We start from the raw sequence: 27,524 nt of genomic DNA on the forward strand, positions 1-27,524 counted from the left end.
TCAATCACCTGTTGGTTTCTCTTGATTGACATTATTACTACCAGCTGCCATCATTTTTTGTAAGCTTGTGCCGGGCATTGTGCCGAAAGTTTTTACATCCAATGTTCCCAGCAACCGAGGAAGTGGTTTCGTAATTATCCTCATTTTACTACTGAAGAAACTAGACTCAGGTTAATAACTTGTTCAGGATCACGCAGACAGTAAGTGTCAGAGCTGGGACTTCATCTAGGTATGACTCCAAAGCCCATATTCTGAACCACCAAGCGAAACTATTATTTTAAAGATGACCAGGTCCTAAAAAAGAGAGCTCTGTTACCCATCCTTCTCCCAGGTTACAAGCTAGCACGTATTCATGCTCCGACCCGTGCGCAGACTCCGTCCACCTGAGTCTCTTCAAACTGCGCAGGCGCACTCCCTCTCCGTGGAGCCTGCGCGGAGGCGGTAATGGCACGGAGGCGGGGCTGTGGGAACGCTTCGCCGCGCCAATGCGCGTGCGCTGGGGCAGGGCCACGGTTCTCCGAGTTGGAGATGGCAGCGGCCGAGGTAATTTCGCCAGAGCCGGCGGCTTCAGAACAGTCGGCGGAGCTGCCAGCCTCTTTGCGGGCGAGCATCGAGCGGAAGCGGCAGCGGGCGTTGATGCTGCGCCAGGCCCGGCTGGCCGCCCGGCCCTACGCGGCGACGGCGGTTGCGGCTACCGGAGGTTTGGGCCCTGGCGGCGCCTGCCCCTTCCCTTTCCTGGCAGGCCGGGTACCGCGCCCCGTGTGTGGCGTCGGGTCCCCTCGCGTCTGCGTGCACACCCTTCCCCGTCCCAGGAGGGAATCTGCTCAGCGAGTCTTGTCGAAGCAAAGCTGTTCCAAACCAAAGGGCGTTTCCGTGGTAGAATCCTGACCCGCAGTCCCGGGCTTTCCTCACCGCACCTGGGCGGTCCAGTTGCTGTCTTTAGCTTTGGGATGCAGCCGCCCCCCACCCCCTCATTGGGAGGTGCCAGCCGGTGCCCTAAGTTAGCGTTTCAGCTTTCCCTTTCTCTTCCTGCAACCTCTACCGGTCCTGGAGGTGGTCTTTCTGTAAAGCGTTTAGACCTGTAACCCATTTCAGTAATCAGCACCTGCTCCCTCATTCATCCTCAAAGGGCGATTGAGTGCATATTCCCTATCCAGCACAGTGCTTGCTATCTACAAAGCTCCGAGAAGAGCAAGGAGACATACCTACCGCCTTCGTGAGGCTAACATAGTAGCAGCTGTTGTGCTTTACATGTTTCAGATGAGCTAATTTGATTCTCAAGCTAACCTGGAAAATCATTAGGGCAGGATTTGGTATCCCTGTTAATGAGGTGGTAATTGAGGACCAGAAAAGGAAAGGAGTTTTCTCAGGTTCATTCCAGCAAGTGCACAGGCTAATCAGGATTGGAACTCAGATCATCTGACGCTGGGTTCAGGGCCTTTCTTTGCCACCAGTTGCCTCTGCTACACTAGGCATCTCTCCAATTCATAAGAGGGAAGGCTGTTAACTCTTGTCCGGATTTCCTCTTCTTCCTCTCTTAGGGTAGCCCTTGGCCGCCTGTCATGTATGTATGTATCTGTATATATGTATCTTATATAATTCTCTCTACTGTGGTCAAGCAGTAATCTTCCCCAGGGTTCCTAAAATATAGTTTGGTTGATATGCAGGTGTTCACGACTATCTATAATAAGTACATGTGTTTCTAAGCTATATCCCATATTGTGTGAGTAGTTGAGCACAGTTTAAAGCAGTGTCATCTGCTGTCCTTTTTCATGAGCCAGAAGTAAGGAAGAATGAGAAGAGTCTCAGGCTGGCTGCCTGTCTTCATATTCATATTGACACTGAATCTGCAAATTCCAGCCGCTTTTAGTCGTTCTGGTCTCATTGCTTTCTCATGATTTTCTTTTTTCAACTTGAGGCATTCTAGAGTCAGGATCAAAAGTTGTTCATTTGCATTGATTAATTCATATTCATGATTCCATAAAGGTTTCTAGATATGTACAGACAATCCCTGATTTATAGTGGTTTGACTTATGGTGCAAAAGCTATATGCATTCAGTAGAAACCATACTTTGAATTTTGATCTTTTCCTGAGCTATCAATAGGCAGTATTATATTCTCGTGTTGCTGGGCAGTGGCAGTGAGCCACAGCTCCCAGTTAGCTACGTGATCATGAGGGTAAACAACTGATACTCTAGTATTAAATGCATTTTCTTTTAAATGTTGTGAACAGTATGAGGGGAGATGTGGATTTAAAAAAACACAGTCATGCAGAAACAAAATGTGTTGGACCAAAAAAAAAAAACCATGGACATTCAAGAAGGGAGGATAGTGGAAAACTACGTGTTATTAAATGCATTTTCGACTTATGATATTTTCCATTTACTATGGGTTTATCTGGACACAACACCATCATAAGTCGAGGAGCATCTACTAAATAGATGTGGAACATAGCATGAGAATTGCTGTTAACAGTAGAAACAGGCTTTTTATAATCTAATCCCTTTGTTTAATAGAGGAAGAAATTGAGGCCAGAAACGGGGAGTAACTTAAGCAAGTTAACACTATTAAATTTGCCTTTTTAAAAAAATGAATTATAACCTATATACATTGATATGTAAAATGTACTCACCTAATTTAACCTATGTAAATGCTTATGTAAACACCACAGTGATCAATATATAATTTCAAGAACCTTAGAAGGTTACCGAATGCCACTTCTTAGTCAACCACCTGTCCTCAGACATACCTACAGTTGTGACCGTTTGGTTAGTAGTAGTACCTTTTTTGAACTTCATATAAATGGAATCATACAGTGCTTGCCTTCTTTTGCTGAACATAGTATCTGAGAGATTCATCCACGTTGTTGCATGTATTGGTAGTTCGTTCATTTATACATCGTACAGCATTCTTTTGTATTATTATACCACAGTTCTTCCATTTTCCTTTTAATGGCTATTTGGGTTGTTTGCAGTTTGGGGCTATTATGAAGAAAACCTTTGTGAACATTTTTTTTTCCAGTTACAGCTGGCATACAATATTATGTTAGTTTCAGGTGTACAACATAGTGATTAGGCATTTATGTGACTTACACAGTGACCACCCTGATAAGTCTTGTACCCATCTGACACTACACATAGTTATTACAATATTAGTGACTATATTTCTTTTCTTGTGATTGTTTTTATAACTGGCAGTTTATACTTCTAAATTCCTTCACCTTTTTCACCTTTCCCCCACCCCCTCCCATCTAACAATCACCATTTTGTTCTCTATGAGTTTGTTTCTGTTTTGTTTATTAGATTCCACATTTAAGTGAAATCATACGATATTTGTCTTTCTCTGACTTATTTCACTTAACATAATACCCTCTAGGTTCATCCATTTAGTCACAAATGGCAAGATTTCATTTTTTGTGGCTGAGTAATATTCCATTGTATATATGTACAACATCTTTATCCATTTGTCTATCGATGTACTTCTTTATCCATTCGTATATCGATATAGAAGCTTTGGTTGCTTCTATATCTTGGCTATTGTAAATAGTGCAGTGAACATAAGGGTACATATAGCTTTTTGAATTAGTGTTTTGGATTTATTTGGATAAATACCCAGAAGTGTTTAATTGCTGGGTCATATATATTATTTTTAATTTTGGGGAGAATGTCCATACTGTTTTCCATAGTGGCTGCACCAATTTACAGTCCTCCCAACAGTGCACGAGGGTTCCCTTTTCTCCACATCCTCACCAACACTTGTTTGTTGATTTATTGATGATAGCTGTTCTGACGGGTGTGAGGTGATAGTTCATTGTGGTTTCAATTTGTATTTCCCTGATGGTTAGTGATGTTGAGCATCTTTTCATATATCTATTGGCCATCTGTGTGTCTTCTTTAGAGAAATGTCTATTCAGGTCCTCTGCCCATTTTTTAAATCAGATTGTTTTTTTGTGTCATGTTGTATGAGTTCTTTATATATTTTGGATATTAACCCCTTATTGGATGTATCATTGGTGAATATCTTCCATTCAGTAGGTTGTCTTTTCGTTTTGTTGATGTCCTTGACTGCGTAAAACCTTTTTGGTTTTATGTAGTCCCATTTGTTTATTTTTTCTTTTGTTTCTCCACCTGGAGGAGGCACATCCCCCAAAATACTAAGAACGGTGTTAAAGAGTTTACTGCCTGTTTTCTTATAAGAGTTTCATGGTTTTAAACGGTTTTACATTTAAATCTTTAATCTATTTTGAGTTTATTCTTGTATACAATGTAAGAAAGTGATCCAGTGTCATTCTTTTGCATGTATCTATCCAGTTTTTTCAACACAATTTATTGAAGAGGCTGTCTTTATCCCATTGTATGTTCTTGCCTCCTTCATTATAGATTAATTGACCATATAGGTGTGGGTTTCTTTCTGGGCTCTCTATTCTGTTCCATTGATCCTTGTCTGTTTTTATGCCAGTAACATGCTGTTTTGATTACTGTAGTCTTGTAGTATAGTTTGATATCAGGTGGTGTGATACTTTCAACTTTGTTCTTCTTTAAGAGCTTTAGCTCTTCTGGGTCTTTTGTGGTTCCATACAAATTTTAGGGTTATTCGTTCTAGTTCTGTGAAAAATGCCAGTGGTATTTTGATAGGAATTGCACTGAATCTGTAGATTGATTTAGGTAGTATGGACATTTTAATGATGTTAAATCTTTCTATCCATAAGCTTGGTATATGCTTCCATTTATTTGTATTTAAAAAAAATTTTTTTTTTCAGTATCTTATTGTTTTCCGAGTACAGGTCTTTTACCTCCTTGGTTAAATTCATTCCTAGGTATTTTATTATTTTTGATGGAATTGTCAATGGGGTTGTTTTCTTAATTTCTCTTTCTGATAGTTTGTTATTGGTGTATCAAAATGCAACCAATTTCTGAATATTAATCTATCTTGCTACTTTATTGAATTTATCTATTCTAATAGTTTTTTTTTTTTTTGGCGGACTACTTAGGGTTCTCTGTATATAGTATCATGTCATCTGCAAATAATGACAGTTTTATTTCTTCCTTTCCAATTTGGATGCCTTTTATTTCTTTTTCTAGTCTGATTGCTGTGGCTAGGACTTCCAGTACTATGTTGAATAAAAGTGAAAGTGGACATCCTTGTCTTTCTGATGTTAAAAAGCTTTCAGCTTTTCACCATTGAGTTTGATGTTAGCTGTAGGTTTGTCAGTCATGGCTTTTATTATGTTTAGGTATTTTCCCTCTATCCCTGCTTTGCTGAGAGTTTTTTTAATAAGTGGATTTTGGAATTTGTCAAATGCTTTTTTTTGCATCTATAGATATGATCATGATTTTTATCCTTCGTTTTGTGTATGTGGTGTATCATGTGAATTGATTTGTGGATATTGAATCAACCTTGCATCCCAGAAATAAATCCCACTCAATCATGGTGTATGAACTTTTTAATGTATTGCTGAATTTGATTTGCTAATATATCGTTGAGGATTTTTGTATCCAATGTTCATCAGGATATTGACCTGTAATTTTCATTTTTTTGTAGTGTCTCTGGTTTTCATATCAGGGTAATGTTGGCCTTGTAAAATGAGTTTGGGAGCCATCCATCCCCTTCAGTTTTTTTTTGAAATGTTTGGTAATATTTAAACGTGGAGCCACTTGGCCCAGGGCTTTTGTTTGTTGAGAGTTTTTTGTTTATCGATTTGATTTTGTTAGCAGTTACTGGTCTTTTTAGATTTTATATTTCTTCCTGATTCAGCCATGGAAGATTTCTAGGAATTTATCCATTTCTTAAAGTTTGTCTAATTTGTTGGCCTATAATTGTATGTAGTATTTCCTTATAGTCCTTTGTATTTCTTTAGTGTCAGTTGTCACTTCTCTTTCATTTCTGATTTTTTTTTTTATTTGGGACCTTTTTTCTTCTTGCTTTCATTGGTCTTTTCTATTGTATTTTAAAACTCTATTCTCTTTATTTCTACTGATTTTTATTATTCCTTCCTTCTGCCCACTTTGGGCTTTGTTCTTTTTCTAGTTCCTTTAGGGTAAGGTTAGATTGTTAATTTAATAAATTTCTTGTTTCTTGAGATAGGCCTGTATTGCTGTAAGTTTCCCTCTTACAACTATTTTGGCTATGTCCCATAGATTTTGTGTTGTCATATTTTCCTTGGTTTCAAGGAATCTTTTGATTCCTTGCTCTCGTTATTAGCCCATTCTTTGTTTAGTAGCATGTTATTTAGCTTCCATGTATTTGTGTGTTTTTCAGTTTTCTTCTTGTAGCTGATTTCTAGTTTTATACTATTTTGATCAGAGGAGATGCTTGGTATGATTTAAATTTATTGACACTTGTTTTGTGTCATGTTTGTCCTAGACAGTGTTCCATGTGCACTTGAATGTATATTATGCTTTTTCGTGATGTCCTAAAAATAGTTAATTCTATCTGGTATTATGTGTCACTTTAGAGCACTGTTTACTTTTTTGTGAGAGTATAATAATATTTTATTATGGTTTTAATTTGTATTTTCCCTGTGACCAGTGTGATGATAACTTTTTCATATACTTACTAGCTATTTTGATATCCTCATATGAAATTCCTATTCGGGTCTTTTGCCCTTTTTTTAAAAAAAAAAAAATGGCTTATTTGCCTTTTATTGATTTATAGGATTTTATTACATATTTTGAATCTCAATCTTTTGTCAGGTATACATATTGCAAATAGCTTCTCCCAATTTGCATCCTGTCTTTTTTTTAACTCTCATAGTGGTCTTTTGCTGACTAATAGAAGTTTTTCATTTTAATCAAGACTAATTTAGTAATTTTTTTTTTTATGGTTAGTACTTTTGGCTACTAAGAAATTTTTGGTTACCTCAAGTTTGTGAAATTATTTTCCTATGTTTTTTTCTGGAAGCATTATTGTTTTACCTTTCACATTCAAGATTATGAGCCATTAAATTTTTTTGTGTGTATATTGTATGAGGTAGAGTTAAAGTTCATTTATTGAAAAGACCAGTTTTTCCTCACTGATTTGTAGTCCAGCCTTTGTCATAAATCACACTGCCATTTACTGAAAAGATTTTTTTTTCCTGCTTAATTGCCTTGGAGCCTTTGCTGTAAATTAAATGACCAAATATATGTATGTCTATTTCAGAACTCTCTCGCCTGTTCCATTGATCTCTTTGTCTTTGTGTCAGTATCACACTATCTTAATTACTGAATTTTTATTGTAAATCTTTAAATCTTGTAGTGTAAATTCTTCAGTTGTTACATATAAGTGTTAAAATCAGTTTGTCAGCTCCCACCTCAAACTTCCCCCCACCCCCCGCCCTGCCCCCAAATGCTGGGGTTTTGTCTGGGATCACATTGAATAGATGAATTTGGGGAAAATTGATATCTTAACAAATAGAGGCCTCCAATTCGTCCATGGTATATTTCTCCATTTATTTAGGTCTTTGATTTCTCTTAGTGGTGGTTTCAGTGTAGAGGTTTACACATCTCTTTCCTAGATGTTATTTCTTAATTCTAATTGTATATGCCTGTGGATATTCTGCATACATAATCACGTCATCTGTGAATAAAAACTGTTCTACTTCTTGATAAACTTTATGCCTGTTTTGTTTTGTTGCCATATTGCAACACTTCAGTGTAATGTTGGATAAAAGTGGTAACAGTAGACATTCCTTATCTTGTTTGATACATATTAAATTTAAAGAAAGTTCCTTTTTATGCACATGGGAACATATGGGCTTACCTAGTTCAATTGTTGACCTCTTTTACTTACTTTTTATAGGCATGGCTAATGTTAAAGCAGCCCCAAAGATAATTGACACAAGAGGAGGCTTCATTCTGGAAGAGGAAGAAGAAGAAAAACATACAATTGGGAATGTTGTTCATCAACCAGGTAAAGTGTGTTTTCAGAAAATAGGTATCTAGGTTAGTCATTTTGAGTAACATGCATAATTATTTGCAAACTGATGTTACATAAATAAGTTGCCACACATATTTTAGTCAATGAGCATGTTTGTTTTGTAAGAGTGATAAAGTTTGGAAGTTTTGCTAGTAGGTTAAAAATTGAACAGATTTGGCAGTGATTAATTTAACTTGAGTTTTGTGTAAAGGCCTCAATGCCATTGATAGGTTCTGCACCTTTAAGTGAAATGATGTGAAACAAAACCAGTTTTACCATAGGCTAATTGATTTAAACCAGAATTAAGTTCCTCTGGCAACTCATCAATGTTATAATAAAATGATATTGAATGAAGTGTTATTCAAGGAACTGTTGTACTTAGGGTAGACACTCTCTTTCATTCTATAATGGTAGAGACAGCCAATGACTGATAGATTACATCCTCAAAATTATCTCGATAGGCTGAAATGAGAGGCTAGAAACCAAAAGATAACAGAATGGAGGTTCCTCAAAAAATTACAAAGAACTACCATATGATCCAATAATTCCAGGTCTGGGTATTTATTCAGAAAAAATGAAAACACTGACTCAGAAAGATATATGCACTCTGATGCTCACTGCAGTGTTATTTACAATAGGTAAGATATGGAAACAACCTAAATGTCTATCAGCAGATGAATAAATAAAGGAAAAGTAGTATATATACACAATGGAATAGTATTCAGCCATAAAAAGAAGGAAATCTTGCCATATACAACAATATGGGTGGACTTCGAAGGCATTATGCTAAGTGGAACAGATTGGTGGTTGCCAGAGGCAGGGGGATGGGGGCTAGGGGATGGGTGAAGGGTCAAAGCGTACAAACTTACAGTTATGAGTCATAGGGATATAATGTATAGCATGGTGACTATAGTTAATAACACTATTACATATTTAACAGTTGCTAAGAGTAGATTTTAAAAATTCTCATCACAAAATTTGTAACTATGTATGGTGATGCATGTTAACTAGACTTACTGTGATCATTATGAATATATACAAATATCCAATCATTGTTATACATCTGAGATCATTATAATATACATCAGTTATACCTCAATAAAAAGTGTACATGTGCACGTACGAGTGAGTGAGTGTGTTTGTGTTTATGTCCACAGTGCCTTGAAGCAAAGATAGCCCAAGGAGCATGAGTAGATCGTGGTGACCAGATCTTGGACTCTGATACTGTTCCTTACTAAAAGGAACCAGGGCCCTTCAGAGAAATATCTGATTCCACAGTTGGTGCAGGGTGGCTACAAGAAGAGCTTGGAACATTATATGTAATGTCAGAAAATATGAAAGTGTCCAAAAAGTGATAGAAGGGTGTTATAAGAACATAGGAGCCCGTTTGAGAGGGCTCCCAGTGGCTAAATCTGAGACAATTCAAGCACCAAAGTAATTTAGAACACTAATGAATATATACCATTGAAAAAATAGGACTCTATGAATCTATATCAATAATAAATAGATACATAAATGGGAGAGAAGGAAGGCGCTTGCTTAGAGTAGACTGCCAGTTTCTCGATGGTGAATGTAAAGGGATTGGTGGAGTTAAATCATTCTGTATATTTAAAATTTTGCATTATAAATTTTTTAAATTAGGAAAATATATCCACACTTTATGGCTATTGACTGTTGATTAATAATGCTGTATAGTAGTCTCCTAATTGGTATTTCTGAGTACAGTTTCTCTCCATTCCAGTACAGTCTGGTAGTCAGTTTTTTGAAGATACCACTTTGACTCTATTTTTATTCTTTTGTCTAAAGAAGAGGGATTTTTTTTCTTACATTTTGGAAATTAGTGGGATTAGTGGATGGTAGACTATTAACTGACTTTCTTGTGTTAGAAGTAGATTAGGTAAGGCAGTGATTGGAATATGTTGAACAAATCATGAGCAAATGACAACTCCCCTTTTCTTCCCATTGGCAGTTATGGCAGTTTTCAGAATTGGGGCTTGGCAGTAGCAATCAACCTAAAGACTCAGTAAGACTTTCAGACTTGCTGAGAAAACCTCTTCTATAGGATAAAGATCCTTAACTAGATATTTGAAGTCCTTTAAAAAATCTAGATTTACTCAGAGTAGTTTCTGTGCTGGGCATTGAGGATGCATAGCTAAATACTCTATATTGTCAAGAAGTTTATAATCTAGTGGTTGAGACAGATGAAGAGAAAGCAGTTTTCTCTGTTGGTAGGAGATGTAATGTGGGGAAAGAAAAAGTTTTCCATTTGAAAGTGAATTCTGCATTGTCTCTCTTTTACTGTTGTCTAGCTCTTTACTGTTCTTTTCTATGTTATGAGACAAGGAATTCAGGCAGCTTGTAGAAGCTAGGAATAGTAAGATAATAGGTTGTCCCCTAAAACCTCCAGAAAGGAAGGTAGTTCTGCCAGCACCCTTACTTTAGTCCACTGAGACCTGTATCAGACCTATAAAGTACAGATCTGTAGGAGAATAAATTTGTGTTATTTTAGCCACTAAGTTTGTGATAATTTGTTAACGACAGCAGTACAAAACTAATACAAGTACTTTACACATGGTTTGGATTCAGAAATACTTGAATTGATAGTTTTTTCCCCCTTGTATTATTCCTTTTTTCTTTTCTTTTTTTTTTTGAAAAATTTTTTGGATAAAGGTAAGATTAATCAAGTTTTTATTTTGTCTTTTATGTAAATGTATTTGTCTGGCAGAAAATGTATGTTGAAAAGCTAATAAAATAGAGAGAAATATGTTGTTTTAGTCCCCAAAAAGAAAACTTAAAGAATTAATCTTCTTTTCTTTAGGACCTGTTATGGAATTTGATTATGCAATATGCGAAGAATGTAGTAGAGAATTTATGGATTCTTATCTTATGAACCACTTTGATTTGGCAACTTGTGATAACTGCAGGTACTTATTTTAGACAATCTTCTAATTGCTAATGTTTACATATAGACTAGGATAAAACAATTCAATCCATTTGGATTTAACATTATTTTAGTAATTATGATTTTAATTTGGGGGGTTCCTAACATTTCTATGGTTTCCATTTTGCCAGAGAAATACAGGAAGCCTTTGCTTATCAAAGTTATAATATTCCATGTCATTAGGAATGCACTATGTCCTGCCATAGATATGTCTTTTTCCTTTCTTCTGGTCTGGTTTTTTTTTTTTTTTTTCCTTAGTGGCAGTTTCCTAATCCTTCTCTCCCCTCATCCCCTAAGAATTTCCCTGTTTCTGTAAGTCAACACCTTGCTCAGAGGACTGGGGTGTTCAGTGAGAGGAGGGGAGTCAAACCTCCAGCCCCTCTTCTGGTACTCTCAGAACACCTCTTTCTATTCAGTTTTTATTCTCATGAACAGTCAGGGAAGAGAATAGATGAAGGAAGATCACATTCTTCGGTCATCCTTTCCCTTCTCCTAGCCTTTAACCTCTTTTTATATCCCCGCTGCCCCAATAACCTTCCTCACTCCACATGGTTCTCCTGTCCCTACTGTTTATCTCAGCCAAGTCCTGTGTTGGTGTCTCTCATACCTTAAGACCCTGTCTTAGATTCTTACTTAGCCCTCTTACCTGTTCCCGTTTCTTAGACCTCCAGCGCTAGATCAGTGCCTCACCTGCATGAGGACCTGCTTTTTCAGCATCCCTGCTGCAGATGTTAGGAGCCATCACCATTGACTCGTTGCTGAATAAACTCCTTGGAAGATAGAATGGGAGGTGTTTTTGGTCTCATGATCACATCTGTGATGAAATATTCTGGCACCTATTGGAATTACAAATTATAAACTATTCCCATTGACGTATAGTGGCATTAGTGCACAGAGTAGTTGAAGTCCATAGTATTACGACTCTCTTTAAAGTTCAGATAGCTTTTGGAAACTGAATTAGCACATATGATCTTATGTCCATGAGAAATTGAAAGCAACTGATGTATCAATTTAAAGAAAGTTGCGTGGTAGTCTGGAGTAAATATACTTTTTAAATTTAAACACAACTAGGAACACAGTCCTCCATTCTATTTCCTTTCAACATCTTTGAAGATTGTAATTTTAGTTTAGTGTAGTTTACCTGTTCCCTCCTTTATGCTTCAAATTATTTAGCTTTCTTAAAGGTATTCCCAATTTTAAGTCTCCCCTCCCTGACCTATACCCCTTCTCTTAAGTGTTTACCATTTCAGTAAAGGCCATTTTCATTCATTGGCTATCCCTTGTTTAATTCCAAATCCATTTGGTTCTGTGTTCAGACCATATCCTGAATCTATTCACTTCTCATCCTCTCTCCCACCATTACCTTAGACGAGGCCACCGTCAGCTCTTGCCTGGATCACCTTCTAACTGGTCTCTTGCCCTCACTTTTGCACCATTAGTCTCTTCTCCATATAGCATTTTACTCAAAACTCTTTAATGGTTTCTGATCCATTTAGAATAAAGTTGCTTACAAGGCCCCTATCTATCTCTGACTTTATCTCTCATCACTCTTTGTCACTTTAAGCATTCTAGTTACACCGGCCCTGTTACTGTGAGCCCCAGTTGCAAAGCACACAAACAGCCCTAGAGCCTTTGCATTTGCTCTTCTCTCCAGTATTAACGTTCTTTCACTAGCTATTCAGAATGTTCCCTGACTTCTTAAGGGCCCTACTCAAATATCCCCTCATCAGTGGCCTTCTCAGATTACCCAATCTGAAAATTTCTGTTCCTTTACCATACTTTATGTTCCTTTATAGCACTTACATCTGTTATTATGTTTGCTTATTGACTATCTTCTCCTTTACTGGAATATAAGCTTCATGAAAATGAGGCTTTGTTTTATTCTTTGCTGTATTCCTCATGCTTTGAACATGAGGAATACAACAAAGAATGCATGTAGGTAGAGAACAGATGAATGAGAACTGTGTAATTGACTATGTCTCCATTTTCACTTTGGCGTTGAAAAAGCTCAGAGACAACTGGAAACTCAATTGTGTTGGGGCAGTTAGACCTTACATATTGTGTATATTCCTTATGTCCTGCCCATCCTGACTTTATGCTTTAATTTATATATTTTTACTTATTGAGTCTTAGCTCTCATTGATATTTGCCATGCTCTTATAAGTCATTTCAAATCCTTTGTGGAAAAGAAGGAATTTAAATAAAAAATTCATAAACTTAAATGACATGAATTTGCAGCAAATAAAGCTCAGAATAAGTAAAAGATAAAGGATTTTTTTTGTTGTTGTTGTTAGAATTTTTATGTTGCAATTTGACCATGAGAATTGCAGGGAAAAAGTATTTTATATGTTCCTTTTGGCATGCACAGCCCCAGGTTGTTGGGCTATTTGAAAACTTAATTTATTTAAAATAACTAACTTATATAATGGACTTAATTTGTTTTCAGAGATGCTGATGATAAACACAAGCTTATAACTAAAACAGAAGCAAAACAAGAATACCTTCTGAAAGACTGTGATTTAGAAAAAAGAGAACCAGCTCTTAAATTTATTGTGAAGAAGAATCCTCATCATTCTCAGTGGGGTGATATGAAACTCTACTTAAAATTACAGGTCTCTAGTCATTTATATTCAGTCATTTTAAACCCTGGGACAGGTGAAAATTTAAACATGAACTAGTTGTAATTAGTTTTGTTTTTCTTACGGAGAATTAAAAAGATCCTTTGCATTTGGTTGCTTTACATATGAGTTATAGTCATATGTGACATTTAATGACATGTTTTCTTATTTTGCTTTTTGGTATGGTACTTTGGAGCAAATTTATTACTGTTGGATGATGTTAGGAGTACAGATGAGAAACTAAAAAAGCTGAGAGTAAGAGTCATACCTTGTTTTCCTGCCCACTCCCTGACCCCCAACAAAATCTTAAAAAAAATAAATAAATAAAAAATTTCAGAAATTTCACAAATGTCGAAAATCTAAATCCATTTGGGAAATACTCTTCTGAAACCTATCAAGTGTCCATGTAACTCTGGTGTATCCTAGAGCAGATCTTCTCAACTCTTCTTGCTATAATTATGTTACAGATGTGCCAAGATATTTAATACACTTAGTGCCTAGGGCTGCTATCGTGTCCAGGCTGGTTGCCTTGAGTCACAAGCAGCTTCCTGTATCTACCCCAGAATGATACAAACATAATAGTTTTGTGCCATTATATAAAAAATATTGGGAGGCATTGCTTTAGAGAAATTTGAATTAGAATATACAGAAAATCTTAGTATCTTCAAATAAAATCAAGAAACCACATTGTAAAACCAAACATATACTAAATTTTATTAAACAAAGGACACTATTGATCACCATTATTTTATGTATCATTAAAAAGTAAAAGTATTTAAACTGACCTAATGTTTTCTTACCACTTGGTGCTTTTATTTTATACTTATTGAAATAGTGTTGTTAGACTTACTATAGTTTTTTGCTATACATGATGCTTGTGTGAGCATAAAAAGGAAAAGGCAAGTACGACAGTTTTATGAAGGTATTCCTAACCTTCTTTGTATTGAGAATCCAATTCTTCTGAACCACTTTAGTCTCAGAGTTGTTAAAGTACTGTTAAGCACATTGATGATGCAGCATTTTCAGAGATGTTAAATTTTGGAAAATGTGATGTTTTAGGACTTTTGAAATGAGAATATATCATTTTATTATGTCAAGAAATTTGTGTTTGGCTACATTGATTGATATTTTGGTCCCCTTAACAGATATCCTGAGTACAATTCTTCATGTGTCTATTATTCTCCTAAATGTAAATAAATTTTATAAAGAGTAAAGATCTGTAAGCCAGAGTTTTAAAACTAGAATATTTTTTAAGTCATCTACCAGAGTTTTTAAAAATGCATATCTAAAGATCAGAAGTTAGTCAAGTAGATGGCAACTATTATTGATTCTGGAGGAGAAGAGTAGTAGTGATTGATTTTCTGTGCTAGGGGATTTTTGGAGATTACTTGATACTTAGCTCTCATGTGGCTAATTGGTCAATAAATTTTGAGAGGTGAGCCTGCTGAAACTCAACAGACTCACCGACTACATGTACTTCTATTGATTGATGTGAAAAAGCTGAATGAATTAGAGAAACAGTAAAGTCAGAGGACAACTTTTCTGTTTATAAGCTAATTCAGCATATATTTACTGAGGGTTTCATAGCTTTAGACAGGTATTAATAGAGTTGTTTCTTGTCAATATTTAAAATCGTAAATTTTAAATATAAAATTGTACTTAGATCATTCTTAGGTGCCTATAGATTTAATAATTATAACTTATTTTATAACGCTGAATCACAACTAATTTAAATATGGATTCTGTGTTGTAGATTGAGAAGAGGGCTCTCGAAGTTTGGGGAAGTCAGGAAGCATTAGAAGAAGCCAAGGAAGTTCGACAGAAAAACCGAGAAAAAATGAAACAGAAGAAGTTTGATAAAAAAGTAAAAGGTAAGTGGCTACATTTATATCATCAAGGACTGTGTTTTACTGCTTTGCAAAAAGCCTTTAAGTTCTTCCTTTTTAAAGATAGAATGTCACCAGTAGATTGGAATGTGTTTTGTCATAGATTGAAGAAAGAAAATTTAGTTTGCCCTTAGTAGGTTAGTGTTTGAGACTCTGATTCTACACCTCACAGTACTGCAATTCTAAAAAGCACATAGCCTTCACCTTAATGTGAATCATCATGTTTTATACAGGAATGATGGTAGGATCAGCAGTGAACCCCAGTCAAAGATTTGGCATTGGTTTAATCTTAAATATGACCAACAGGATTATAAAAAGCAAAGATATCCACCAGCAAACTTCTCTAGTTTCTTAAAATGAAAAAATTATGGCTAAGTCTTAGTCATCTAACTTAGCAGCTAGGAGGGATCTTCTAATGTCAGCTAGAAGTCTACATACAAAATAAGTCTAATCACTTTTATTTTGTATGTGGATAAGAGAGTTAGAGTTAGAAAGGTAGAGTGACCTGTTACATAGATGATTATTAGAGAGTTAGAACTGGAACCAGGCTTTCATGACTAAAAGTCTACACTGGTACATTCATTCCTTTATCCATACATCTGTCTATCCACGTGACTATCTATTCTTTGGTCCATTATCTATTTGACCATGCATCCATCCATGTATGCATATGTGCATGAGTCTGTTCACCCATCCGTCTGTCCATCCATCCAATAATAAGCATCAGCTATGTTCCATGCACTGCATTAACATAAATGCTAGAGTCAAACAGTTGTCAAAAGAGAAAGACCAGTAAACTTAAAATCATAGAGTGTGATAAGTACTATGATAGTGATGAACATAGGGTGCTACACAAGAGAACGAAGAGCACTTTTTGCTATATCACAGAATCCCTAAAATGAGTCTTAAAAAGTATGCATACAGTAATTGTAGAGTCCCAGTGTTTTGTAAAGTATATATAGATAGCACATATTTTATATGTATACAGGGTTATACATACACTAAATTGATCCATTTAAAATGAGTCTCTTAGCCATAATAAATAATTTTGCTTATGTTTTTAGAATTTAGAAGAGGTTTTAAAGGGTGACTGAAGATAGCTCAGATGTCTTCAAAACAAACAAAAAAGCAAAAATAATGTACCTGCATTGTTACTTCTTATGAGGGGATAGGATACCCCCTCCTTTTATTACAAAGCTAATTCATTTGCAATGCAGAAAAGTTAGAAAACTACAAAGAACTTCTATAATTCTACTACCCAAAGGCAATCATTAGTAACATTTTAAGGTCTGCCTTTCTAGTTGTTTTCTATGCATAAACACTTTAAAAATATTTTTTTATAGAAATGGAAACACTTTGACATTTATGAAGTTTATCAAAAGTTTATCAAGACAAATAACCCCATTATAAACATCTTTATACAGATTATAGTTAAGATATCAATTCCAGAATCAGGGGTAAGCACACTTTTATGACTTTGTAGAGAGGTTTCCTATTGCAAACTGCCATAGAAGAGCATTTCACTGAAGATTCTTCCCTAAATTAGCCACCACTGTACCAGTCTTCAAAAATTCCTGCAAGGACCAATTGAGAGGATTTGGAAAGATTTCTTTTGAATTTGGTCCTTTAATCTTTTTGATGTTTTACCATAGCCCTTTCTCTCTTCCAACATCAAGGAGAGCTTTGAAGGATAAAGTAATTAAAGGCATCTTAAGGGATATGAAAGAGGAGGGCATATCTATAAACTAATTACATGTTAGCCTAGGGTTTTTTTAACCCCGTTACCTGACTCATCTCAATTCTTCTCTCTCTCCTACCTCCTTAAACCCCTTTCCTGATGTTATTTTAGTGCAGATAGTAATATATGGATAAAGGAATTAGAAATTTGTACCTGCAAATTGGTGAAATCTTTTCAAAAGGTGTTCTATCTGTAATGTTTTTCTTAGATACTATTTCTGTAGTATGGTCTAGATATCTCAAGGTGACTAAATATTTATAATTTGACTAACAAAGATTATGACATCAGTTTCATTTCATTATGCTTTATAAAAATCTATTAACATAATTCTGTGGATTATTTAAATATTAGTATGAATAGAAAATTTCTTTTAAGACTTACACAATTTTCATAGGTATTCTTTAAAAGAAGTAAAAGCTCAAATATAATTGGCTGTTTTTCCTCACTATATTAAATTCCTGTATTAATCATCAGCTAACTACTATTGATTTTTCTTATCCTTAAAGAGTTCAAATTTGTCTTGAATTTTTCTTTGACCTCTTAAGACCTCTTTAATTCAGCTCATTTCTTATTTGGATGAAGAATGTCTTTTGAGGAAATTTTCCCAAGTGGTTACATGAGGGGTTACTTGAGTTCCAAGTCCCTACAAATCTAAGAATGTTTCTCTGTTTCTTTTGTGTAAGAAAACCTAGGTTTTCTCTCCCTTGTATAAACATTACTCCATTGTCTCCTGGTGTTTAATGTGCAGAGGTCAATGTGATGCCTTCTTTAATTATGGCTTCTTCTTGTTGATTTACTTTAGAGGTTGGTGGATATGCTCCTGTCCTCCTGACTAGGCCACAAGGGGCTGAGAGTGGAGTAGACACTGTAGAGATTAGAAACAAGGAGCTTGCTATGCAATTTGCTCAGAAGGCTCAGGACAGAGAGGAATAGAAGGAAATCAAAAAGTTTTTTAGTTGAAAAGAACTTGGAACCTGGTTCCTCTTGGTCTTCTGATTTTGATCCACAAAGAAGCTGACACAAAATTTACTTCTTTATGGAAAGGTAAGAGATTACATTTACCTGCTTTTGGAATACAAAATTTTGCTTTAGCAGTTTCAGAAATAATTGATCTTACTTCGGAAGAATATTAAAAGTGTAGATAGTATAAGGTATTTATAAATATAGACAAGGTGAAAAACAAGAATTTTGTCAGCAAATTCAAATTGTTATAGATCGTAGATCCAAGAAGGCACAAGTAGAAATGGTATTATTGCTGCTCAGTGTAAGTGGATTTCAGAAAATGCAGTATACGTCGGCCTTGATATTGGATGGAACTTTCAGTTGGTACAGATACACAGAATGTTTTGAGTTTACAAATTTCTACAAATAAGGTGGAGGTAAGGCTTTTTTTAAAAGTTATACTCAGCTTCTTCTTACATAGTACTGGTAGTGGTTAGCCTCCTAAAAAAGAAAGTTAATCTTCATTGTTTGTTACTATGCACTTTGCCCCCAAAAGAGGTGGGTAAGAAAATCTCATTTTGGGACCCCTGCATTTGTGGACATTTTACATGTTAGGCCTGTGGTTATATGTGACTTTTCGGGCTTTTCTTAGGGGAGTGTGAAGGGCACAGTCCCTGTTATTCGGCTTCAGTTTATGGAAGACAAAATAAGAGCAAAACTTCACATGTTTTGTCATTTCCTTCTGACTTTCTCTAGTTAACAAGGGGTGCTGTATGTCAAAACTTCCTGCCTTCTCATCCAGATTTTTAAAGTATGGGGTCTCCCTCAGCTATTTATAAGTTTACCTCATAAGCAGCATTAGGCTTTTTTTGATTACAGGCTGCCTCTTTTTGGAAAATTAAGAGTAAGCCAAATAAATGCAAGTTTTAGAGTGGTACTAATTTTTCATTGCAACAAGGATTTGGGGAAAATGTCTCTGGGTAAAAAGAATAAGCAGTCCCTGAAGATATCAGTAGCAAGATTGAACATTTTATGAACATTTTAATATCTAGTTGAGGTATTGCTCAGCTTTTTGTGTTGTGAAATTCAAGGCCAATGAGACTAGGAGGTTGTATCATGGTAAACCATTGTTTTGTTTTCTGGCTTTAATTGTGCTTTCAGTGCTGCTAGGTCCATCCCCGCTCACCCCACCTTCAAGGTTTCCTCAGCTCCCAAGGCCTATCAGATCCTTTCCCATTCTTGTAAAGTCTCTGACCTTTCCGCCATCCTCTTCTCATCCTCAGCAGTAGATAGTTGATCTCTACTTTCCAAAGTTTTAAGTTGCTTAAATGAAGTAATGTGAAAAACGTATTGTTAATTTGAACAAATTTTTATTTCACCAGATGTTGACAGTTTGTCATGTGTGCTTTTTTCTCTCACACATATACATATATTTTGCTGAACTGCTTAAGAGTTACTTGGAGACATTGTGATTCTTATTCAGTACTTCGTATTGTTTCCTAAAAACAACATTCTTCTACATAACTAAAAAACAGTGATCACACAATAAATTTAACATTAAAGCTATTATCTAGTATATATCTATATTTATCTTTCTCCGGTTGTTCCAATGTCCTTTCTAGCTTTTTAGCTGTTAGATCCAGGGGCCAGTCAAGGATGATGCATATCTATAGTCTCTTTTAGTTCCTCAATCTTTTTATCTTTCACGACATTGACACTTTTGAGTCAAGGCCACCTGTTTTGTGGAATGGCCCTCCATTTGGATTTATTAGCAGCATGTTTCCTCATGATTAGATTCAGGTCAAACATTTTTGGTAGGAATACTTCCTAAGTGATGATGTGTCGAGTGCATCACATCAGGAGACATACCAGTTCTCCTCTAAGAGTGATATGCAGTTTGATTGCTTGGTTAAGACAGCATCTGCCAGATTTTGCCATTGTAAAGGTTCCCTTTCCCCTGTGTAATTAATAGGAAACCTGTGGGGTGACTCTTTGACACTGTGAACATCTCATTCCTTAAGTTTCACTCAGTGTTTTTAGTACGTGGGCATGATTCTTGCTTGAGTCAGTTATTATTAGGCTGGATATAAATGGTGATTTTCTATTTTTGTTATTCTTTCTATAATTATTTAGCTTCTTTTAGAAGAGCTCTTTTTAGTACCATTTGGACTTATGGATTCTTATTATCAAATCAGTGTGGCAGTCCATTCCTATCATTATTCATTTGGATTCTCATATTGTCTAAAATGTGCCCAGTGGAAGCCCCTTCAAGCTAGCTCCTGTTTTCTTTTTCTTTTTTGTAAAGAATTACAAACTTACATAAAATTGCAAGAATAGTAAAAAGGATACCCATATATCCTTTACCTAGATTTACCTGTTGTTAACACTTTATGCTATTTGCATCATTTGCATTCTCTTATCTATAAATATTTTTTTCTGTACCATTTAAGGTGCATACGTCATCACTCTTCACCCCTAAATAGTACAGTGTATATTTCCTAAGAACAGGACTGTTCTTTTACCAAAAAAAAAAAAAAAAGTATAGTGTTGATATTTTTGTCACCCATATTCTGGTTCTGTTAACTGACCCAGTAATGTCCTGTATGATTTTTCATTCTAGTGCAGGATCCAGTCTAGCAGGAGACATCTTCCTGTCATTTGAAACTGAGGCATCTGTGTAGTTCTGGTCAGCATATCATTTCCTTTATTTTTAATTTAGAAAATGTCCTGAAGTAAAATAAAATAAAAGGATAGAGGGCATTTTGTATATATCTAGAAAAATTCGGGTTCTTCAGAATGAGATGATACAGGAATAAAGACTAGAGTTTGGCTAGCTGTTTGACTTTAGGCACAGTTCCTATTAACTTCTCTGTGCCTTTGTTTTCTTGTATATAAAATTGAGATGATAGTTGGACTTATCTTAAAGGATTGTGAGGATTAAATGTTTATAAAAGTGCTTAGAGCAGTCAGTGCCTAATATATGTTTGTTTATCCTTATAAAGGCTGAAAATACAAAGATTCAAGTAGCATTTTGATATAGATCTAAAATGGAGAAAACGTGTGATAACGTGGTGTATGTTGCTTTTTATGGTTGTTATAAAAGATAACATACTCTCCCTTAGATTGTATCAAAGAGTGCCTGGCTTGATGGATCATTGGTTAGATTAAGAAAAATGTAAACAACTAGCTTTGTTTTTTAATGATTAAGCTAGAAACTGAGGAGTTATTAGCATATTGATTTACAATTAACACTAAGCATTTGGTTTCTTCAGGTAATATGCTATGTGAACTTTTAAAATGTGATTGACTTAGTTGCATTTCAAAGCATCTAACATTTTCTTTGTAAAATGACTTTTTAACATTATGTAGTGGAAAAAATTCTAAACATTGGAACAAATGACCTGAGTTTACATGCTGACTTTGCTCAGTTTTCTTACCTGTAAAATAAAATGAAGTAAAATAAAAACTATTGTTCTTTCTAGCTTTAATAGGCTGTGATTCTTATGGTTGTACTTTGCAATTGTTATTAGCAGTTTCTCTCCTAAAATATTGCTCATTTCATAGGATAAAGAATTTCATAGACTTAAGATGAACTGACCAAAGCAGCTTTTCTAAGATGAAACATGAGCATAGCATCAGAGTTTTTGGCTTTCCAGTGTTCTTTCAAGCAAAGCTTGCCTTGACTCTTATAGAAGTTCCTGACTTGGATGGAGCTTAAAAATGTTCCTTGTCCTCAGTTATCCCAGCTAACCCCCTTTCATGCTGTGGTATCCTGTCTTCCATCAGCAGTTGCTTGAACAAAACCCTGTTCTTTATTCATCTTTTTTTTTTGGTTAACACACTCCATTTCTGAATTTCCCATTTTATACTACTCCAACAATGACTTTTCACAGGCTAACCTGGTAAGTTTATAAAATCAATTTGGATGTTATAAAGTTAAGGTAAACCATATTTGGTTTAAACATATGTGCATGCATAATGGATTTTTCAGGGTTCAGCTGAATAGCACCACTGAAAACTGGCCTTTTCCTTCTTAGAATTACGGCGAGCAGTAAGAAGCAGTGTTTGGAAAAGGGAAACAGCTGCTCACCAGCATGAGTATGGACCAGAAGAAAGCCTAGAAGATGACATGTACCGGAAGACTTGTACTGTGTGTGGCCATGAATTGACATATGAGAAAATGTGATTTTTAGTTAAGCGATGTTTGACAGTTTTATATTTAGATAAAGGAAATTTATATCGGTCTTGTTTAAAATTCACCGAAAAAGTCTTCATAGATGAATGAAACACTTGTATAAATAATACTTCAGTAATAAGTACATACTGTATGGCTTAAGAGCAAGTCCATTAAGGTCCAGCAGGTCTGGTTGTGGGCAAAATACTGGTTCTATGATTGTTTTTTCTGCAACAGGGATGGGAGCTGAGTGGTATACAGTAGGTTCGAAAGTCTTAGGTTACAGCTAAAATTGAGAAATAAGAAACCAAGGGAAACCCTAGATTGGGTAGGAGGAAGAGCTTTTAGTAAAGGCAGAAGCTGGCTGAACTGGATTGTTATCTCAGGAAACAACAGGGATGGTGGTATACCCTGCACCCAGAGACTGGGTCAGGACTTCTAGACTGTTTCGGTCCCCAAGTAAAGGAGCAGGGCACTATACTGCTGGGACAAGTCCTGACAGCAGGAATAAATAGTGAGTTGTAGGAGTCCAATCATGTTTTCTGTATCTGTAGGGTTTACTGCTATAAGCCCTAATGTTAGTATCTAGATAGGCCTTTTCAAATCTGGATTAAAATGGAAAACCAGCTGTATTTATTGATCAAAGAAGGTACTTACAATAAGTTTATCATAACTTGCACTTACCATGGGCCAGGCAAGCACTATGCTGAGTGCCTTACAGATAATTCTCATTTAATCCTGGGAGGGAAGACAACTTGCTTCTGTGTTTATGTACCATTTGGAAACGAAGTGATAACCTACAACCTGATATCACCCCAGACATCTGGATCAAGTTTAGCAAGTCAAAATTTCCTCTATTAAAAGGATTACAAGGTACTTATAGCTGTTAAGAGGATTTGATCCCATGTGGTTGATAGGATCTGTGCATTATTCAGGTTAAGATAAACTGGGTATTTTTAACTTATTCTTTGACATAACTTTTTATCCTACTGCTGCAAATAGAAGTTCATACATTTTCATTTTTCTTTCTAGATCAACTCTTGGAGATTAAGCTTAAAGGCAAAAGTCAAAACAAGTCAAACCCAAAGAGGCTTGAGACTATAATTACTTATTGTTCTCTGTATAAGTATTCAATACAGAAATGTTTAATATATTGTTACTTTTTTTTTGCTTCTGAACCAACAGCAATACCTTCTTGGGACTACCCCCCCTAATCTCCCCCCCAAAAAAGTCCAGCTTGTTGACAACAGAGTAACTAGGGGTTCAGGCTGCTGACAACACATATCTGCATTGAGATAAAGAGCCCTTGAGCCACATGGATTTAGGTTCAAATTACACTTACTAGCTGTGGACCTTGGGTAAGTTACTCCATGGGCCTGTTTTTTTTTTTTTTAATCTGTCAGATGGGTATAATAATCCATCTCTTAAAGAACTGTTATGAGGATTAAGTATGGTGACTATGTGGAACCTGGCACATAACAGCCACCCATTAATGAGCACATATTGTCATCAAGACCAGTGTAGTTACAGGTTTGTCACTCTCTGCCTTCATTAATTTAAGACAGTTCTGGTATCCAGATATTGATAGCCAGATCTGCTCTATCCAGGTTGTCAAGTTCTTTCCTCATCTTTCATATTCTGATACAATTATAAGTTATACAGATAACTACTTTCCAGGAAAAACAAATGAACTTACCTTCATATGAACCGCTCCCTGAATAATTAATTCTTGAAGGGAGATTTAGAATCAAGGCCAACAGTATATATTCCCTTTGACAAAAGTATGGTAAATGGCATCGCTACAACTTAATACTGATTTATTTCAAGTATTTTCATGCCAAAAGAATTTCATGCCATTCTTTTGTCTGTGAGCTTCACTAGTGGGGAAAGCAGCTGCTGAAAGCAACTACTAATTGTTTTATTTAATTCAGAATTCAATCTCTAGTTCAGTTTTTCCATATACTTGGTGCCAGACTGGGACAGAGCAGGGTCACATCAGTGAACAGTTGTTAGAAGTAACTATTACACAAAAGGAAGTGAAAACCTAGAAATTTCTCTAGAATTTGGATCAAGTATAATTATCCAAACTTTGCAATACAAGGAGGAACAGTATAAACGAAGAATGTTTAACCAAGAATCTGAGTTTTAGTCCCCTTTTTTGCTAGTGACTTGCCATGCAACTTAATCTTGTGAATAATTGTCTTAAAAAGTATGGTATTCAAAAATCCTAGGAATTCCCACCTACCAAGTAGTCTATATTCTGTAGCCACTAAATATATGGTAAACCAGAGACCATATATTAATATTGAAAATGCTTAATGCAGCCTATTCTTTAAACAGTGTAGTAAGTTAAAAGATACCTATGTTGTACAAATGCACAAAAATACTATCAATAGTGGGGTTATTGGTAAACTTTTTCTAAGGTTTAATGAAAAAAATCTTAAAGATTCTAGGAATTTGGAATGTCAGATAATTTTTTATACTTCTGCATTATTTTACAGTGTATTCACATCTTAGTGAAGCCTCAAGACCATATAGGAAACAGGCTCAGGAACTAGTAGTACTTAGACCAGGTTCCATAGAAACAAAATCCAAACCTACTCTAACTCCAAGTATAGTTCTAGCCAGCCTAGCTACTTCTAGAGGAGCTGACCAGGGGCTCTAAGATAAGTTCTCAAACTTGCCTGCACATTGGAATCACTTGGGGAGCCTTAAGAACTACCGATGATGTCTGTATTCCACCTCCAGAGACTATGGTTTAATTTAAAAAATTTTAAAGGTTCCCAGGAGTTTTATGTTCAGACAGATTTGGAAACTGCTATTCTAATAACACTTTTTAAAATTAGTAGTATCTTAAAATACTACAATTAAGAAAAACGAGAACATTTCAAGTGGAGGGAAGTACATCTTCAGTAAGAAACCACTAGTTTTAAAGTAGACTGAGATGATAAATCATGAAATACCAAAGTTTAAAAAACATTTTTAGTTTTATTTTGGCCATGTTAGGTTATCCATGAGCTGTGAAAAGCTGTGCTACTTGATAAACCCATCAGTTTTATATACTACTTTGTAAGCTTGACCTCTAGTGTTTCAGACCTCAAATCAGTTATCTTTTGTGCCTTAAGGAGACAAAATATAAGAAAAGTTGTATCTGTCACATATAACATATCCTATGGTCATCGCATTATTGTCACTGGGGAATATACTTTTTAGGGGTGATTAACAGGTAATCAATGCCATATTCTTTACTGTCTTCCTTCCCATTTCCTTTAGTAAGTGAAAGGATGCTATAAGAAAGCAAGCATTCAAACAATCAAAAATAAGACAAATTATTTTGAGATATTTTTTAAAAAATCTTGACATGAGGGGGAAAAATGACCCTTAGGCCTGCAGGGCACAGAACTGTTGGAACACAGCCAGGATATGAGGATCTAATTCAGCAGTGAAGAGCAAGTTCTCCAGGGTCACCATGTACTGTTGGATTATTTGGTGATGCTGTGGACACAGAAAAGGGAGTATTTAGGTCCGGTAAAAAGAGCACACAAACAATCTTGCAGAAAATTCCCGCTGGCAGCCCACCCACATTGTTGAATGATGAGAAGATGTCGGGGGGAAAAAGTGGTTATGCTGATGGGAATAATAGGCCCCTGAAAAGCCCCAACATTAAGAAAATGTAGAGGGAAATGAGGAAAAAAGTACATTCAATAACTTAAATCCAGTTCTGACCAGCTTCTATGTAAATCCAATTCATGCTTTAAGGCAATGGCAGCAGTATCTGCTGCTACTACTATTACAGACAAGGTTAAGCTGGGTCTCTCCCTAATAAAGAGAAAACACAGGTATGCCTTTAAAAGTAGCCAAGACAGGGACTAACTTTGGAAAGATTTTAAAAAGGGAAGGTGGTATGTTACAAATAATAGCACAGTTGCTGTTTGCTACTGTTAAGGTTAAAACCATAATTTTGACATGAAAATGTTGGAATCACTTCCCTTTTTTGGTTACAACATTAAAATACCTCTTTGCAAAAGGGTGAAAAAAAACCCCCAGATCACTGGCTAATCTCTTAAGTACTGCACAAAATAAGAAACTAAACCTCATTTTTGGTTATCTTTTAAAAATAGCTCATCTGTCTTATTGAAAATCAGAGACTTGTTGAGCCTAAATGGAATCAAAGTGTCAGAAAATGAAATAATCTCTTATGTGTGCACCTGTATAACTTGAATATACTCAGAAATCCCTAGAGGACTGGGAGCTGTTTTAATTGGAAATAACTAAAAAAAAATCTAGAGAATATCTGGAGGCTTAAATAACTTTTTTTCTTTTTATGACTTCTAATTTAATTCTTTTCTAGAATAAATGAGGAGTGTTTGTTAGTGTCTGAAGATACAAAGAATTAGTTCGACTCTCCTACCAATCTTGGACTTAAATTTAGCGGAGAGTAGGTGTTGCATTTTGCTTTCTAGAAAGACCTCAGGAAAGTTACCCTTGCTTCTGGGGGCACTGTTTATCATCTGAACATTAGATTTTAAGGACCTTTATAAATGTAATTATTGTTCCCTTAGCATTTTTTTCCCTCTACATTTTGTATTACAGCTAGGCTTTTTAGCAGAGCAATCTGAGTGATATAGAACCAATTTAAGCCTAAATATTCTAATGAACAACAGTAGGAACAAATGGACATGAATTAAAAGGCCTACAGGTGCTATAACCTGACAGATTCAGTGATTTCTCAAAATAGAATATCTGTGGCTGAGAATAGTGATGTTTATTATCTAATCAAAGTTGCCCACAAACCTGTAAGAAGATCTGCTGTAGCCTCTCTATACAGTTCTTATACCATGGTGTTAATACACTGGTCCCTTCAGTTTCACATCGTACTAAGTGCTCAGTCAAGATCATGATAAATCGCTGGAAAGGGAGTACAAAGTTAGAGGGGTTAGAGAGTGAATTCTTCAGAAACAATCACATTTTGACAAGAGACCTCAAAGGTATTGTTTCTTTCACTGTCTTTCGGTGTGTGTTCCTAACTTTTGATAATTCAATAAATTCTGTCAGTCTAGAAAGGTAGACCAGTGATAACATGAGGAAGTGCATCCTTTTTGGAAGACAGTGACCTAAATGATCAACAACTGGTACTTAACAGAAACATTCCCATTTTATATTTAAAACATGGAGAAATGCTCAGTAAACAGTGCAGTCTGGAGGTATATGTGGTTATCTCCAAATAGTGAACTTTCAATTTACTTTGTAAATTCTTGTATTTTTTAACCTTGTATAAATGTACACGTGACTTATAATTAAAAATAAAATTTTAAAACAAATTATTGCT

At 35.6% G+C, this 27,524-nt stretch overlaps 2 protein-coding genes across 6 annotated transcripts in view; one reads left to right on the forward strand and one right to left on the reverse strand.

Moving 5' to 3' along the window:
* Positions 1–425: 425 nt before the first annotated feature.
* Positions 426–27,516, forward strand: XPA (XPA, DNA damage recognition and repair factor). 3 transcript variants are annotated; one of them, XR_005651428.1, is made up of 7 exons: positions 470–700; positions 7,780–7,890; positions 10,715–10,820; positions 13,284–13,449; positions 15,209–15,326; positions 17,882–18,123; positions 22,059–22,222. XR_005651428.1 is itself a non-coding variant. In XM_039856291.1 (6 exons), the coding sequence occupies exons 1-6, from the start codon at positions 486–488 to the stop codon at positions 22,205–22,207; spliced, it is 708 nt and encodes a 235-aa protein (XP_039712225.1). In that variant the 5' UTR covers positions 426–485; the 3' UTR covers positions 22,208–27,516. The 3 variants fall into 3 exon arrangements, 2 of the variants coding, with proteins under 2 accessions (XP_039712225.1, XP_039712211.1); XM_039856291.1 differs by lacking the exon at positions 17,882–18,123 and having other exon boundaries at positions 426–543; positions 22,059–27,516; XM_039856277.1 differs by lacking the exon at positions 17,882–18,123 and having other exon boundaries at positions 475–700; positions 22,059–27,516.
* Positions 25,516–27,524, reverse strand: part of NCBP1 (nuclear cap binding protein subunit 1) — a 35,109-nt gene continuing 33,100 nt past the window's right edge. For all 3 annotated transcript variants that reach the window (XM_039856147.1, XM_039856153.1, XM_039856157.1), the window contains 2 exons: positions 26,990–27,103; positions 25,516–25,690 (listed from right to left, as the gene is read on the reverse strand). In XM_039856147.1, coding sequence (XP_039712081.1) covers positions 25,577–25,690; positions 26,990–27,103 — 228 coding nt within the window. In that variant the 3' untranslated portion in view covers positions 25,516–25,576. The remainder of the gene's footprint in view (positions 25,691–26,989; positions 27,104–27,524) is intronic.

This window comes from Pteropus medius, unplaced genomic scaffold, assembly GCF_902729225.1.
Source record: "Pteropus medius unplaced genomic scaffold, Ma_sr-lr_union100, whole genome shotgun sequence".
Lineage (NCBI taxonomy): Eukaryota > Metazoa > Chordata > Mammalia > Chiroptera > Pteropodidae > Pteropus > Pteropus medius.